This window comes from Chamaea fasciata, unplaced genomic scaffold, assembly GCF_029207755.1.
Source record: "Chamaea fasciata isolate MVZ Bird 193981 ecotype frontalis unplaced genomic scaffold, bChaFas1.0.hap1 SCAF_4, whole genome shotgun sequence".
In the NCBI taxonomy this organism is placed as follows: domain Eukaryota; kingdom Metazoa; phylum Chordata; class Aves; order Passeriformes; family Sylviidae; genus Chamaea; species Chamaea fasciata.
The window spans coordinates 57,797,824-57,816,414 of record NW_027094089.1 but is presented as its reverse complement, the minus strand read 5'-3'; the positions used below and the strand labels follow the sequence as shown (position 1 = coordinate 57,816,414).

The following is an 18,591-nucleotide window of genomic DNA, read 5'->3' as shown; positions in this document are numbered from 1 at the left end:
GGCATGACAGGCTTGAGGACTGAGATCAAGTAAATCTCATGAAATTCAACAATGACAAGTGCAAAGTTATGCAGCCTGATATGGGAAACTCCCAGTATCCATACAGACTGGAAGGTGAATGGATTGAGGGCAGCCCTGAGGAGAAGGACTTGGGGGTGTTGGTGGACAAGAAGCACAGCATGGGCCAGCAATGTGCACTTGCAGCCCAAAAGGCATTTGTATTCTGGGACTGCTCAGGGCCAGGTTGGATCCAACTCTGAGAAACCTGGTCTAGCGGAAGGTGTTCCTGCCTGGCATGGGGGAGTTGGAACAAGGTGATCTTTAAGGTCTCTTTCAATCCAGGCCATTCCATGATTCTGGGCTGCGTTCCAAAGCATTGAGGCCAGCAGGGGAGGGAGGTGACTCTGCAGCTCTTCTCTGCTCTGGTGAGACCACACCTGTAACACTGCACCCAGCTCTGGGGTCCCAGCACAGGAAAGGCATGGACTTGTTAGAGCAAATCTAGAGAAGGACTGTGAAGATGATCAAAGTACTGGAGCACCTCTCCTATAAAGACTGAGAGAGTTTGGGTTGTTCAAGCGTGGAGAAGTCTCCAAGGTGATTTTATAGCAGCCTTCTAGTACCTAAAGGAGGCTACAAGAAAGCTGGAGAGTGATGTTTGAAACGTGCATGTACTAATAGGATAGACAGGAATGGCTTTAAACTGAACAACTGTAGATTTAACCTGGAAATGAAGAAATTCTATGCTCTGTGGGTGAGAGACACTGGAAGAGATTGCCTAGGGAAGCAGTGCATGTCCTCAAGGAAAGAGTTCAAGGCCACTGGATGAAGCTTTGAATGACCTGGCCTGGAGGAAGGTGTTCCAGCACACAGCAGGGGTGTTGGAACTAGATGACCTTTTATGACCTTTTCAACCCAAAACTTTCTATGATTCTATGAAATTACTTTAGGGGAAAGAGAAATATCCTTGAAATTTGCACCGGCACCAAATCTTCCTCTATCACTGGGTTTTACTAACATGAAAGGCAGGAAAATAAGATTTTGAGAATTTCAGTCCAGGCTATGGTTAGTTTCTTTTAAGAACACTAAAAAATGGTCATTGTAGATGTAGATTTCATTTTGCTCATTATTTCAGAGAAAGAGACATATTTTGAAGAATCATCACGAGACAAAGAATCTTCAACAAAGATTTGACTTACATTATCATATTCTTCACTGTTTCCATCAAAATCTAATCACAGGAAGTTTTTCAAGTACGATACGTGATTAATAGTATTATAGCATCTCTGTGTAGTATTTCAATTAGATTTGTTTTTCTCCAGAATAGAAAACAAGGCTGTGTTTTTTAATGCTTGATTGCAAAATGAGAGAGAAGTGTACAATTATTTTTAATAGAACCCACTTGATCATTTTTTCAGGAAGCACTAATCTGTGATTATATCTGTATTTCAACAAGACTGAAGTTTCTACCTTGATTGTGGCTCTGAGTAAATCCGCAACAACAAATGTCTTTCAATGGCATTTGTGTTATTATTTTTCATGCCCCACAATGACATTTTGATCCACATCTCAGAAAATCCCGCAGTTTTAGAACACTCTGCAGTGTTCCACTTACCTAAAATCTTGCCAAGTGTGAGAGACTTGATTGCATTGAATTCTGTGCCTGAAGACAGAATAAACTTCATTCTTTCCTGCTGGTTAACCTATAGAATGATAGAGTGAAGACCAAAGTAGAATAATGGAAGAGGTAGTAGCCAATACTTTCAAAAAAAGCAGATAAGATCAAGCCTAAAATAAGAGGGTCTGAGGGAAGAATTTGTTATTTATAAAAACTCATCAGGAAATAGATTATCAGCTTCCTCAGATCACTGATTATAACTGATAGTCTTAAGCATCCCACTAAACAAGCCTTTGTTTTTCTTATAGATTTGGCTGATTCCTTCTTTTTTCACCTCTAAGATGAATAAAAACACCAAACCTTTAAGACTAAGAAAAAGTCTCTTTTCATTTTAAAAAGGCACTCAGTATTAAACTTCATAAAGATCAAATATTATATTGTAAATACTTTGCCTCTTAGGGTACCTCCAGAACAACTTCTGGCCAAGTACCACTACATACCCAAGTTATAGCCTCCAAATACTAAATTGCAACATATAGGTATTTTGAATTTAAAATTAAAACAAGAAACAAAACAAAACAAAACAAACAAACAAAAACAAAACAAGCCCCAAAAAACCTCCAAAAAACCCCCAAAGAAACCAAAAAACCCCCCAAAAACCCAAGACATTTTACATGTTAGTATCAACCATTAAAAACATAAATGATTCTATTTTATCATGAAATTTCAAAAAAAAAATCCCAAAACATACTCAATAGCCACATTCCTTTGATGATGTAAAAGAGACCAAAGAAGGTTTTAAAAATAGATTTAAATTATTTTCTGGGTGGCAATGTATTTGTACTGTAGTTAAATGCATAATTTAAATTAAGAAATGAAAATTCAAGACGTGAAAAAACAACAGCAATCATTCACACTTACCAAATTTCGAAAATTTAGCCATCAAACAATTAACGGCATTTTCATATAAAATTATGAGGGGATATCGACCTTTTCAAATTAAAAAAATTAACATCAAAGAGACTGGCTAATATTAATTTTGACTGTGCATCATGAGAGTGTTAAGTTTGCTTTGATTACTTGAGATATTAAGGCACATTTTATCTGGGGGTAATTGCCTTGTTGCATTTACTTCATTCTGCTTGTCTACTTTTTTATGATAATCCACATTCCCCACCACCCCTTAACAGAATTACCTCTACAAAGAGCGTTTCCTCCTCCCTATTAATCTTCACGTGTTGTAGCTCTCCATCAGCCATGCTTTTGAAACTGATGCTGAAGACATCAGGATCTTGATGGCTATCTAGCTTGTACCTAACCTGTAAACTTCCTGCAGGGATAAAGAGAGCGAAGCTGTGGTACACCACATACACTATAAGCTGTATAGATCATGTACTGCTTCACAGGGGTGCTTCAAGGGGAAAACAAATGCTTGATTTGTTTAAGGACTTAGCCATGAGAAATGGATATAAGTGACAATTAAAGGCAACAGAATGAGTAATAGCAATGTTGGAAGCAGGATATGGTGGCAAAAATAGTCATAAGCTATCTCAATTTTGATTATTGAGTTAAAATTTGGGCAGAAATTTTATTATTACATTTAAAAAATCAGCTGAAAAAGACTCAATCTGGTAGCGGTCATAATTGTGACTTCTCAAATATAACTCATAATTCTTGAATAATGTTTTCCCTGTCCAGTCCTGTAAACCTCTGACCATTTGAAAATTAAATAGAATGCAGTGTACTAATTCCTAGATCACTTTCCATTCCTTATTGTTAACTCCCAGAATACCATCTGTACACAAATAATCACACAAAGACTCAGAGAACACAGAGGCAACGTAGTTTCCTGGTCAGAAATTCCTTCTCAGCTGCAGATGGACCACAACTTCCTACTCATACTCCAGAAATCCAGACCCATGTCAGACCCAGGACAGTCATAAGCAACATGTGTCCCATGACACATGACAGGGAGGATAATACTGCTATCCTATATCCATAAATATATATATGGATATATGTCTATCTGTATCTATCTATCTATCTATCTATCTATCTATCTATCTATCTATCTATCTATCTATCTATCTCCATATATATCCTATCAATATATATCCATATATATCCTATGTGTTGTCTAGAAAAGCAGAGAACTTTCCTTGAGCACAGAATCACTGTGACTGTGAAGAGTTTTTGTTCATAAACCTGAAGATTTAACTCTGTACTTTTTTTTTTAAATTAAAAAAAACCCCAAAGCAACAATAAAAAAAAAACTCACATAGATCTAGATAGAAGTATTGAAAAGAGCAATTCAACTAATAACTAATGTTCAACTTAAATAGAAACATCAATAATGTTACATGTATTTTTACAGGTATGTATATACATATATGTATTTTCATAGGTATATAACTAGCATATGAAATCAATTTAATGAAATGACCTCTGATTAATTTGGGAAATGGATAATGCTCTTTCAAAAGTATTTTACTTCATTATTTAGTTTGAGGATGGAAATTAATAGGTCTCGTGAGTAGAATACAACTCAGATAATTTTTAATTTTCATTTCCAATCTTTAAAACGCAAAGAATTTCTAAAGGATTTTCAGAAATAAACATTTTTGACATGATAAAAAACCAGTAGAGAAAGTTGAAAGTACAGTAGGAAGAATGTTTTTCATGTGGAAAGAATTGCTTGATGCAGCTAAAAAACAGATACCATCTAAAGAAACAATAGGACAATATGCAGTTCATGATTCAAGTCTGGAAATCAGAGGGAATCTGTATTGACATTTATGATGTTCATTAGTGTTTCCAGACGTCCAGTCTGAAAACTCACCATTCCTAGTGAGAATGACTGAGAGATACTCTTTGTAGAAGGAGCTGACGTAGAGCAGCAAGCTTGGTGTCCGTGTTGTCCGAAAGGCAAATGTAATTGCTTCCCTGGTCAGTGTCATGTCAGCATAGAAAGAAGAAGCATGAGAACTGGAATTTTTAGCTAATGTGTAGTATTCCTGAAAGTTGTATATCACAGAAGTGCCAGTCCAAAAATAGGCAGAGATCTCTGAAACAAAAAGTAATTCAATATTTAAATATAATGCAAAATAACACTAGAAATTTTTGTTTGTTTGTGTGTTTGTTTCCTTCTGCCACACCACAAAAGAAAATAAAATGTCTTCTAGACTATGACTCTGATGAAACCAAAAAGTAAATATAAATGAAACTAGCATTTAGAACTACAGAGAAATATAAGACACAACTTGATCTAAGGCAAAAGCTCATTTAGACATGCGTCTTAAATATCTGTTTCATGAAGATGTGCATTTTTTTCTAGGTTATTTTTTATTGACCATCCTAATCCTCAAGCATATTATATTCTGTCTTGTTTAGATACTGCTCCTACAAAGAAGTGGATGCAGCAATTTGAATCCTAACATACAGATTAGATTTGGCCTGAAACATCTCTGTGTAGAAGAGACTGGTCAGGTGGCAGAAAGAAAAGGAAAATAGAAACTAGCTTATGTTTTTCTTATGGATGAATCACATTCTGGGATTTCTCACAGCTGTTTTCCACTAAAAGCAATTGTCTTAGTGTTTTGCATCACAGCTTTCACACTTAGACAAAATTTCCTGAAGTTTCTGTGATCTGGCCCAGTATTTGACAAAAACTGACTGAAAGTTATTATTTAGGTCATCCCACACTTTAAGCAACAGAAGCTACTCTGTCTCTGCTGAATATTACAGTGCAACCATTAGTCTCTTCTGATTCAGAGGAGGAAAATATAATTCCTCATACAGAAGGAAAATAACATAGTCCTGCAGTGCTAGATACAGAAAGTCTTCAGATGGGTCCCTCCCTTTAGTGATGGCAGTGATGACAGGGCACATTTTGTGCTAATTTAGAGGAACATGAAGTTGTGGCATATAAGCTGCTTGCTTAGTACTTTACAGAATGCATTTAATACGTGAAGGAAGCAAGATTTTTTTTTGCAAATCCAAATGATATGTAAGCACCAAGATTTCTAGATAAATTTCCATTTTTGAAATTCAGACTTGATGACTAGTCATCATCTACTAGTATGATAACTTCATCAAGGATCTACTTCAAAAAACTTGGAAAATGGGCTCAGTCCTGTTTGCAAAGATCTTACTTTCCTCTTACAGCAAAATGTAGATTTAAGTTCTTCTGTTTACTGGTTTGTTTTTCAAATTCAGACTTAGTTTTGAGATTGCTATTTGAAAGACAGAAATCAAAATGCTTTATCTTAAAAATATGGTTCCTAGATTTACTGTAGTAGCAAAGAATAAAAAAACTTGCATGAAGATTCTGATTCTCTCGGGTAATATGGTTCCTCCTTAAATAGTGTATATTGAAGTTTTCTCTGAAAGAACAGTGTTTGGCAAAGCCTACAGATAATGAGTAAATTCAGCTGAATATTTATCTACATCATGTAAACTGAGTATTATGCAAGCAATTAAACATATCTGGAAGGGGATGTGAAGACCTTTATCTGGACTGTATGGTCCTTGTTTTATCCTTATGTTTTCAATAACTGATAAAACTAAAAGACATGCTTGCCTTTCTTACAGAATGGACCAGCATAGGCTGAAAAAGTGCAGTCACAGGAGAATCCACTATATTTCTCTCTACATTTTCCACCATTGTGACACAGGTTACCATAGCTGCTACAATGTCCAGGACAGCCTGGTTCAACTCCTGGTGTTATCTTTGCTCTCTCTTCCAGATCAAGGGCCATTCCATTCAACTGTAATGAACGAATGCATCCCAAAAATCCCTTCTGCCTGGATGCTGTTCCACCTAAAAATAAATTTATAGGAGCTTTTAAAACTTTAAAAGAATTGATATGTAAAACCCTCTTTATAGTTTACAGCTTATGAACAGTATATTAGGATTTTCCAAGACACAAGCTTATTTATGTGAAAATATTTATAAGTAGCTTTAAAAGTACATCTGAGTTCTGTTTTGTCAAGTAATTACAGAGAGGGAGAGGGAGAGGAGAATGAGCTGTATAATTTCATTCTTTCAGTATTCTACTAACTGATAAACTGACCTGTGTCTATCTGTCTGTAAATCTTATGGTATGCATGTTTGTATATATCTCATATATGGCATATATAGATAGATATAGATATAGATATAGATATAGATATAGATATAGATATAGATATAGATATAGATATAGATATAGATATAGATATAGATATAGATGATATAGATATAGATGATATAGATAGATATAGATAGATATAATTAAAATTTTTCTGGAGAAGCTGGCAGCTCATGGTTTGAACAGGTGAACTCTACTCTGTTAAAAACTGGTGGAATGGCCAAGCTCAGAGAGTGGTGGTGAAGGGAATTACACCCAGCTGATGGCCAGTCATTAAGTGACTAATCCCCAGGGCACAGTGTCGTAATATTAGTTCTATCTAGTATCTTTATTGGTGATTTGGATGAGGGTATTGTGTACATCCGCAGTAAGTTTGGAGATGATACTACACTGAGTGGGAGTGTTGATCTGCTGAAAGGTAGGAAGGATCTGCTAGGGGATCTGGACAGGCTGGATTGCTGGGCTGAGGTCCGTTGTGTGAAGTTCAAAAAATAAGAATTCTGTCAATTCTACACTTTGGTCAAAACAACCCAATGCAAGTCTGTAGGCTTGAAGAAAAGTGACTGGAAAGCTGCCTGCTGGAAAAGGATTTGGGGTTGCTGGTCAGCAGCTGAACAAGAGCCAGCTGTGCCCAGGTGGTCAAGGCTGATGACATTCTGGCCTGCCGCAGCAACACTGTGGCAGCAGGAACAGGGGAGTGATTGTCCCCCTGAACTTGGCGCTGGTGAGGCCACACCTGGAGTGCTGTGTCCAGTTGTGGCCTCTCCCTACATGAAAGACACTGAGGTGCTGAAGCATGTCGGGAGACAGGGAACAGAGTGGATAAAACAGTTAAGAGAGTAATTCATATGAGAAGCAGCTGAGGGAACTGGGGTTGTTTGGCCTGGAGAACAAGACGTTCATGGGTGACTTTACCAGTTCTACAACTGCCTACCAGGAGGGTGTAGCCAGATGGGGTCAGTCTCTTCTCCCAGGCAGTGCCAGGAGAAGAGGGCATAATCTGAAACGGTGCCAGGGCATGTTTATGTTGGACTTTAGGGAGAATTTCTGCACTGAAACGGTGATTAAACATTGGAACAGGCTGCTCAGGGATTTTGAGAAGTTCCAACTCCTTTAAATGTTTGAGAAATAACTGAATGTGGCATTTAGTGCTGTGGTTTAGCTGACAAGGTCATATCCATTCAAAGGTTGGGCTTGGTGAACTTGGAGGTTTTTTCCAACCTTAATGATTCTACAATCATGTCTGTTTGGTTCTGCTTTGTCTCAGAAGGAAGCTGTCTATTCTTCAATAATGGGAAGGTTAATGCCCCTCTATGCAGAGGAGTACCTGCCAGGTTATACCTGACTACCAAGCATAGGTGATAACTATACAGAGTAATTCTAAGATTAAGGAGAGTTGTTGTTTCAATCTTTTTCACTGCTCCTTATTTTTAGTGCATTTCATGATAACTAACGTTTTATTCATCTATGTTGCTTAGCAAGGTGTGCAACTGACATCATGTCTCTTGTCCTTTGTTGTGCAATCTACTCTGACATTTCTTGTCCTTTGTTCTCTTTTAAAAACTAAAAGCAGAAAATACTCCACAATGTGCGAGATTGTAAACTATAATTCTCATACATTTCCAGTCCTTGTTTGGATAAATGCTTTCATGTGATCATTCATTTTAAGTTTTTTCAGTTTCAAAGTTGTATAATTCTTGGTGTTACATGGAATATCTTGACATAGCTATTGTTATTTTCAGTTATAATGGAACAAAACCACCTGGTGGCGGCAATTTCATGTCATCTTTCAATCAAAATATAAAATTCTTCAATGTTTGGTCAATTCTCCATCTTCCTCCCTTGATACCTTTTGAAGCACAAGTATAAATTTTTATCAGAGCGTACAAGATTTCCCTCTTTATTTCATTTTTCAATAAACATTCACATTTTTTTGCAGCTACAGCTTAAGAACACTATTGCCCTTAAATGAATTCCCCCCCAACACACAGTAAATAAAACTTGCATTAATTTAGTCTTAGTTTCTCAGGGCAGATATAAAAAAGGTCTTTTTAAAAGTAGGACCAGGTTTAAATGCTCTTATACTGTACAGCATATATTTACACCAGAAACTCATGAATTCATAATAAGGCAATATTGCATTAGAAACACTACTGTGGATATAACACATAGCTCTATATTGCTTTCTGTAATAGCAAAATAAATACTAATTAATTCCTTTTTACTCAATTTCTACCTTTTCAGCATATCGAATTGCCTTAATGTCATGCTTTAACCTGAGAAGCTGTGGATAAAGAGACACAACAAGATTTCCTTGAAATTACTGAAATGGCACAACTTCCTTCAGTAAATAACAACCTCTAAAGAAAAGGTGCAAATCTAGATCCTTGCACTGTCATTCAAACAAACCTCAAAAGAAACAAACTTGATTTGAAATACTCTCCTGCAGTAACTACTGGCCAAGGCACTTTGAGATCCATAATTTCAAAATAGTGAATATCTCCACAGATTTTTCACAAAGTCTCTCATGTCACCGTACAAAGTATTTACAAAAGGTCAACAACAAAGGTTGCCAACACTTTTTGTTCTCCTCCTCACCCCAGTATTTTCATATTTTTTATGATGATAACTAGGAAATATTCTGTGGAGCACCTACCTACAAAAAGCTGACTGTTGAGCTGCAAGCGAATATGTCCATCAGGTGGAGCACTGTGGGATCTCTGGGGAAGCTGATCAATTTGTAAGGAAGCCTCTTTGACATTCCGTTCAGCCTTCACATAGTGCCATTGGTTGTCATTTAAGGAATGATGTGATTGCACTATGACTTCACTAGGTCCATTCCCCACGTCAAATGAAAAAACCACTTCAGATGGAGCTAGAAAGAGGATAGCAGTAACAGACATTTAAATTATTTCATAATTAATTGAGTGGCAAAATAATTAATAGCAGAACAAGCTACTTCAAGATTTAGCCTACTATTTCATGGGATAAGACAGATTGTTTTAGAGGGAGAATTTACTTCAGGGGCCTGCAGCTCATTCTTCACACTCACTGACAGCAAGAGCAATGATTTATGCACCGCATGGAAACCAATCAGTTTGTGGACCCCTGGAGAGCACAGTAGTCAAGAAACAGTGAAATGTGCTAGCTTTGCGATTTTTCTGTTTGGATGAAATGCATCTCTTGATTACACAATAATTGATTACTGTTGTTAAGTATATTTAAATTAACACAACTAAAATCCAGCCAGCATCTTCTACTGTCTATTTGCTTTTGTTATTTATTCATATGGTCTTTACGAACATCAGAGGGAAGATTTTGATGTAGTTCATAAAATTATGATTTGAATTGAGTTTTTCTCTAAGCAACTTTCACATTACAGTTTCATGGTTTGCCTAGAAAACCATAACTGAGTATTCGGAGATCAAAATAAAAAGATGATGAATATGCCAGAAAACTGAAGATCTGAAAATTCTGAATATTTTCTCTGGAAGTCTTTCTTTCATACATTCAAAGGCAATCATGTATGAAAAAAAATATTCCCTAGACAATGAATAGCCGTAATTTTGAGTTAGCAAGGATTTCATTAAAGGATTATAGAGAAGATTTCATGGATTCAAAAAAAAAAAAAGCTTCCTATTTATGCCACTGAATTCTGACAGAAATGTGAAAAAATTTAGAAGTCAAGGGAATTGGATGAGCTTCAAACAGTGTTTTAAAAAGGAATTTATTGAACTAAAAAAATTTTTTCCTTGCAGTATTTTTAATTTCCTTTCACTTTTTCAAATATATTAGACTTTTAAAACATTTAAATCCACTTTGGCCAACCTTTAGACTGAGTAAAGTCACACACTTGCAATCCCTTAAGCCCTAAATCTTGTTACTATAAAGTATTTTTCTATAATATTTGATCCTAAGACAGAAAAATAAAATGGGAAATATATAAACTGTTTCACTTACTAAATAAAGAGCATTGTGCAGTCAATTTATAAATGGAATGCCCTTTGTAATACATTACCTCCTCTGCTTCAAAATCAACAGTTTTACATAATAAGAAGAAATAATTGATGTTTAAACACAGTTCCTCAGTAAAATAAATTAATTTTAGGATAAATTTCTTTTATTTAGAAAAAGCTGAGAACTCACTATCCCTTTAAAAAGGGATAAAAGAAAAAAAAAAAAAACAAAACAAAAAACCAAAAAACCAAAAAAACCAACCACACAGTAGGAGAACAAAAGAAACAGAAAGTCCATGTGACTGGCTAAAAAGAATTTCTACTGAATGTTACCTTCTGCAGAGATGTCTTTGTAATCTTCTGGATACTGTTGGAGTTAATCCTGAAAACACAAGTTCTGCTTTGAACTCACTGAATGGGCCTATTAAATAGCATATCAGAATGACAGACCTGATAAATAATGTTACTGTTTAGATTTTAAAGGCAAGAAAACACATAATAAAGATTTTGAAATAACCACTGAAAAAATGATTTATGTTAGTACCACGAAAAAATTAATATAATCTTGAAAAACGGGAAGTAATCCCTGAAGTTCCACATATGAAGGCTGAAATAATCAGAATGGGTGTATGGTGATCCATTGTAGTCTCTGAAGACTAATCAGAATATGTCAGAAAAAGTGAAAAATATAAACACTTAACATTAATATTATAAGTATTTTTGCTAATAGCAAGAACACTGCAAATTTGAAAGAAAATTTGAATTTATTAGAACCTCTAAGAAAATATGCCACAGGATGTGGAAGGATGATACTGAGTTCTCAAATTTGTTATCTTGCAACAAAAGACACAGGCACAGTGCATTTTGGTCATTTTGGTTATTTCTTAGGCAGCAGAAGAGAATGCATCCAGAAGTTTTCTTCTGGCAGAAATATTTTTTTTGGGGTCCTACCTACATTGGTATTACTTAAAAACTATCCAAGTATTGCAGGAACTCTTGTAACTCTAGGGCATTCGAACACAGGCAGAGCACAGCTACAGACTAGCAAAGTGGAGTGGAAGATGTAGTTGATAGTAATCATGGAGAGTAGTCAGCGGCTAGCTGTGGCTAGAACAACTAACAGAAATCACAGCTACAGAGAACCACCCAGAGTGGAGCATCATGTGCAGAAGCAGAAAGAGATTACCAACTAATACGTTACAGAATGCAAAGTCCTAGCATTTTCCTTAAAGGAAGCAGTTGAACTGCATTCATCCTGGACAGTAAGTTCCAAATTTGGGCAGACAAAGGCCACCAGTAGTTGCATATTGGACTGTTCTGAAATACTTGCAAAAGAAACTGCAGAAGCCCAACCAAATCAATACACCATAGTGTTTCCAACCGTACTTTAAATATCTGTTTAACTCCTTGGAAAAAAAAAAAAAACTTCAGTGAGCATTAATTAAAAAATACCCAGATCATTGGCTAGAGTTAGAGTAACCTTTGGTCCTATAAGTATTTAGCAAAGTGTACTCTTCAGAGTTGGCTTTTCTTGCTTTCAGCCACTACTTCTGCAGGAAATCAGTAAATTAGAAAGAAGTTCAATGTGTATTTATAACTTATTGCAAACAAAAATAAGGGATCAAGTATCTTCTTTGAGACAAGGATCTTCTTTTACTTAACCTCTGTTTGAAAATACAGTTAGGATGCACATACCATTTTTGCCACAGTGTTCTAGTATATATACACAGATGAACTACAGTGCTTACAACTTCATAAAACCAATAGAACAGCACTAAGTTTCACATTTGCTATTAAGTTTCTGCATCTGTCATTTTTTGTTTGAAGCTAGAATTCAATGTCTAAAGATCACTACCCCATACATAAAAGAATTAGATATAAAGTTTGCAAACAATAAAAAATACTACAAAAAACATTCTTCCAAAGTACTGAAAGTCAAATGTTAATGACATAATATGTTTTAAACATTTTCTCACATCATCATCTTAAACAGTGACATCTGACATTTACATTATTGTTATTTATTATTGCATAAATAAAAAAAAATATTTTATTTGAAACTAATAATAGAACATCAAGTGTAGGCTGGTAATTTACATTCACATTTATTATAAAGGATGTGGAGTTTTATATGATGATGAAATCTAAATAATCTTATACCATATGAAATGCTCAAGTTAATTTTTTTTTTTTCAGAAAGGTACTCTTGATGGAAATACATATTGCTTATTTCTGACTGATATTTTCCTCAATAAAAAAATACAGTTCTGGGTCCACTGCAAACAATCCTCTATATAATTTACATATGTCATGCCAAAAATAATAGGTCTGTCTACTCAACAAATTAGGTGTTTATGGAAATGAAAAAACTTCTCTACATGCTACACACTAATGAGATAACTTTGCTTTTTTAAATGATGAAATTACAGACCAATTCAGCCTTTTGCTTTCTCTCACACCTCCCTACTCATATAAAGTAATTTAAAACCCATAAGAATGCAGTGGTTTTTATGTTCATGAATGAATGGGACAAGTGACATGAGTCTGTCTTCATTTTATTATTCTGAAGAAAAACTTACAGTCTTCTGAAAAATGTCTGAATAATTCAGCTCTCAGAAGCATTCCTTTAATGCTTCTATGATTTAACTGTTTAATTTGAAAATAGAAAATCAGTTATCAGACAAGACTATCATCGTTGCTTCAGAGAGCCTCCACTGAAGTGCTGACCAGTACATTTTCTGTATTGCATCACACTTAGTTTACAATGCTGCTGTTCTTTAAACTGTTCACAAAGCTTTAACAGAAAGCAGTTCATACTGCCAAAAAACATGGCAAAAGCAATGTTGAAAACAGGGTAGTTTTCAAATACAGCACTATAGTTTGAGATGATGAAAACCAGATTCATTAAACATTACACAATATTCTATAATTAAACTACCTAGAGAAGGTGTTTTCCTGTTTGTTTAATTAACAGAAGATGCTAACATGGACAAAAAATGAGAAAGCAGAATAATTTATTTTTAATAAAAATATTTAATGCTTCCATAGCAATATTTTTCAATACAACATATAGATTTATTTGTACTCTTCTCCAGAAAATACTGGAGTCTGATAACAAAATTGATTTGGAAAAAAATGAGGAACTGTCTAATCCCAAGGTAAAAAGTGTTCTAAAGAACTCTCAGAGCCACCAGGCAAGTAGAAGACTTTTCAATTAATGTGACATTACAAATTAATTCAAAAGCCTAATAAAAAAATGCTTCATCCTTTCAAATTCTCTCTCTTTTAATAATAAACAATGTAAGAATTATACATTGAGTGAATTAAGAGAAAAGTTTCATTTTACACTGGTCCCCTTATGTCAGATTTAGTGGGACATTTAATTCTCTCTTACACAACAAAAAAGTATTTCTGCTTGTAAGTCTAAGAATTTGGGTCTGCACAAATAAAATGAAACAAAATTGAAAAAAATAAAAAAAAGAACAAATATGAAAATGCGTGACTTAAGATATTGTGCCACAAAAGATCTTAGTCACACATGGTGATGGAGTGCATCTTCCAGCAGCCACAAAAAACGCCTGGCCTTAAAATCTGGAGGAACAGAATTTGGTAGCAGAGATGCATTGAACACAAGAAGCAGAAACAGTCTTAGCAGTCAGGGGCTTATTGCTGTGCTCTTAGATTAGGAAACCTCTGAGGCAGAAAATTTCTGCAAATGGATACTTGTTTAGTCTCAGTGCTGTGATTTTTTTTTTGGATAATGATAAAGATCTGGTAGTAGTAGAAGAACTAATAAAGGTAGAGAACAGTTTTAAAATACTCTCCATTTAAATTAAATAAAATCCAATTTTTATAATAATAACAACAACAAAAATACCACCAGTCATGTCACTTACACTGTAACTCTATCCTTATGAAGTCTTGAATTCCCAGGTTCTCTAAAAACACTCCTGAGGAAGCAGTAGTTTTAAAGAAAAATGAGACATCTGCACTGAGTTCTCCATGGAAGGTGGGGAAATGCAGGTAGGATGTCTCTGTGTTGAAGGAAGCTGAATTCCAAAATGTTCCTGGTTAAGAGAATGAAAGGATGATAGAGTGTTATCTAACATTTCTAGTGTAATATAACCGATAAACAAAAGGGAAATTTCCAAGTCTAAGAATGAGCTGAAGTGCTCAAACAGTCTCACATCCACAGAAGCTTCCCTATTAGTTCATAAGAAAAATAGGTGGGCATTATTGGGAATGTAAAATACTGTTTTTTCATAAAGAATAAAGGTGCTCAGCTCAGGCAACAAAACCCCAATTATTAGGAAACAAAACAAATTTCATCTCAGCTGAGAAGTCTGGTTATGGCCTGATGTATCCTTTCATGAAGTGAACAAACACAGCAGCTATAAATGAAGTGCTACACCTACATTAAATAGTACTGGCTGAGGGAGCTGTTTAGCCTGGAGAAAAAGAGGCTCGTGGGGTCCTCTCTTTTCTCTGTTAACTGCTTGAAAGGAGGGTGTAGTGAGGCAGGAACCACTCTCTTCTCCCAGGTTACAAGGGACAGAATGAGAGGAAATGGCTCCAAATTCAGACTAAATATGACACATACTTTTTTCCACTGAAAGTGTTGTAAAACACTGTAACAGACTTCCCAGAGCGGAGTCACAATGCATAAAAGTGTTTGAAAAACTTGTGGATATGGCGCCTGAGGTCATGGTTCAGTGGTGAACATGGGGGTAGTGCAAGGCTGACAGTTAAGACTTTTTATCTTAAAGGTCTTTTCCAACATCTACATCTACAACTCTAGGATTAGTTAGTACAAACTATAACTATGAGAGCTGTTAAATATATTTTTACATAAGAAGGAAAAGAGACTTGTTATCACTGTAGTCCAGGGAAATTTGCCAGCTATCCTATATTCAAAGAATGTAGGACAAATATATTTCCAATTACCATAGAAGAAATCAAAGAAATAAATTGCAAAACTTGATAAGTTAGCATAGATATTTTCCTGATTTTATTTATTTTTAAGCTAGCATTCAATATAATTTGCAAGATTTTGTTATTGATTATTAAAATGTTGTTGTAAAATCTCTAATATCACCCTTTTCTAAAAATATATATAATCTTCATATATGGTGTTCAACTAGAAGTATCTTGTTAATATTGCTGAATCCTTACAGATATATAAGTATTTATTTATTACACTGTATTGTTTTCTAAACCAAATGAGGAATTCAATACTTTCTTATCTAATTGATCACACCCATTGCATATTCTCCTGATAATGTTGTGATCTTGGTCAAAGAGTTATGCAAAATTGCAATTTTTGCTTTTGGGATGGGAAGGGGGAAGAAAAAAAAATTTGGAAATTTCTCTCTTCCCTGCAAAATCAAACCCTATAATACAGTGTATGTGGAGGTGTAGTCCACAGCCAGGGAGGTAAAATAAGGTCCATTCCTTAATTCCAGCATTTTTTTTACCATTTTAGAAAGGGTTTGGATCCCAGTCCAAGAAAACCCTAGAAAACCATCATGGCAGAATTTTCACATGTATTCTGGCAATTTTTCACTGTCACTTTTGACACTCAGGAGTACTGGCAGCTATAACAAGTTAAATCAGCCACGGGGACAACATTTACATGGTAAGGCAGCTGTGAACAGATGTGAGGAGAGGGGAAAGCATAGCTTTGCACCTCAGTCTCCTGTGCTGCCTTATGGGCTTCTTGAAGTTACCAACCGCTGAAAAGTGCCACCAGACAAAAGCGGGAGTCTTATATGTTGGCATAAATTTTAAACGCATATTTCTCAACTGTTTCAGGCCATGGCTCCCACAGAGGAAACTTCACAACAGTGGTGAGGCAAGTGTATCACAGCTGTTTAAAAATAATGGGATGGCAGTTACTAGTACTTCAAACATCATAGGAAGTTTAATAGTGTAATTTATACAAAAATTGGTACAACATTGCCAGCCTTTAGAAGAGAGGAAACAGTGGCAGTAACAGTCCAGTAAAGTCATGATACAATTAGCTTCAATGAAGCATTTGAATGATATTTGTAAATCAAAATGGAGTCCTTGGGGGAGGGCAGGGATAGGAAGTTTTATTTTGCCTCTCTTAATCTACTTAATCTACTGTCTAACTGTTCTTCTTCTCAGCTCTGAGAACTGTGTGAGTTAGGAATCTAAAGATAATCTATCAATAAAGCACGTTAAATATAGGCTTAGGAAAAGTATATTAGAAGGTATCTTATATTGGCGTAAATCAGCTAGGGAGAAGAATTTCTTCAGTTTAGGACGTCTGGCTCACAGTCCCCTATCTAGTTTTCTGGAACTGTCAAACACCACTTGGTTAGGTAATCAATATTATTCAGCATTTTTTCAAAGAAGTAAGACTGAAGTCTTCTATGTGCAAAAAAGCAGGAAGATCCTTCTAAAGCTATTTTTATTGAAAAGAATTGCATGAGTTTTTTGGCATATATCAACTAGTCTCACCAAACTGAAACCATAAAATACAAAAAGGGACAACAATAATAAGACATATAAATTAGCCTTTTCAAAACACTTGTGCAATTGCAATTTTTAGCACTCTACAAGTTCCTCAAAACTGAAATCTGTTCATCATTTGTATCAATTCCTTGTGATATCTCTAATGGTTGCATCTTCATTCTGTCAGCAGGGACACTGAGGCAGTTGAGTGTTGAGGTAGAGAAAATAGAGATCTTAATTTGACAAACAGACCATTTTTGTATTTTTTTTTCTAACTGTAGCATCCATGGATAAAAGACCAGAAGGGAAAACTGTGATAATCTAGTTCAATGTCTGATATAACACAGACAATATAAATTCCCTGAATCAATTCTTGTCTGAAAAAAGATAATTTAGTCTAGGAAAATATTCAATTGATTGCATCAAAAAATGTCAATTTATGGAATATTCAAAAATGCTTTTACTCTCAGTTTGTGCCTATATATGTATTCACACACAGTGTAGCTTCAAATCCCAAACATTAAACAATTTTCTGACTTCCTGCTTTCAAGAACATTTTTTTAAAATTTCTTCCTCTGTGAAACTCGTTTTAAGTTTAACACATCACCTCAGATTATGCCCAAACTCAGCAAAAGATTTAAATGCTTTCACTAAAAAATGAACCTCAACTTCTTTAATGCTATCCTTTAACCTTACATTCTTTTTCTATATTGTAAAACTTTAATCACAGACTTGTATTAAACCTCTTGATTATGCAAGAAGCTGCAAAGATGACCTAAGCAGTGTTGATCGGACAGAGATTAGGACAAATAAGAATTAATAATAATTTATATAAAGTTAAATAAGGGGGAAGAGTTGAACATACAGTTTACAAATACTTCTGCTATTGAAAGTAAAAGAAATGCTCTGATTTCTCAGGGTACTGAAGAGAGATGAAACTGATTTTTTTTGCTAAATTAGAAATTTACTGTTCTACATTAATGAAAGTATCACTTATGAGTGGTCAGTACAGTTAGTCTCTGTTACATCCAAAGCTCACACTATTTGGTTTTTCTTTCTTCATTTAAATGTCAAACAGACATTGAATGGACTATCTGCTTGCATTTACATGCTAGCACTGTCATTTTGCAGTTGAATTTACTTTTTTTTTCAGCCATGTAAATGACACTCCATCAAATACCTTACTAGAGTCTATCAGTCTCTCTTCACTAGTATTACCCTTATCTTTATTTAATATAAATTCATGCTGAATTATATATTATCTTTACAATGCATTATAGTATCTTTATGTTATTTTTTATTAAGATCTCTATCATCCATTTTATTTTCAGTCTTATGCTGACAGATTATAATCACCCATTAAATACACATAATTTTGGCATATTAGCTATATTTCAGAATTTTGGATTTA

General features: G+C 34.9%; 1 protein-coding gene across 1 annotated transcript in view; it reads right to left on the bottom strand.

Annotated features, from left to right (window-relative positions):
- Window positions 1–18,591, bottom strand: part of CNTNAP4 (contactin associated protein family member 4) — a 208,929-nt gene that overhangs the window by 8,142 nt on the left and 182,196 nt on the right. The window contains exons 16-21 of the mRNA XM_066181677.1: window positions 14,600–14,770; window positions 9,404–9,622; window positions 6,198–6,437; window positions 4,458–4,682; window positions 2,815–2,948; window positions 1,616–1,703 (exon numbers count right to left, since the gene is read on the bottom strand). Coding sequence (XP_066037774.1) covers window positions 1,616–1,703; window positions 2,815–2,948; window positions 4,458–4,682; window positions 6,198–6,437; window positions 9,404–9,622; window positions 14,600–14,770 — 1,077 coding nt within the window. The remainder of the gene's footprint in view (window positions 1–1,615; window positions 1,704–2,814; window positions 2,949–4,457; window positions 4,683–6,197; window positions 6,438–9,403; window positions 9,623–14,599; window positions 14,771–18,591) is intronic.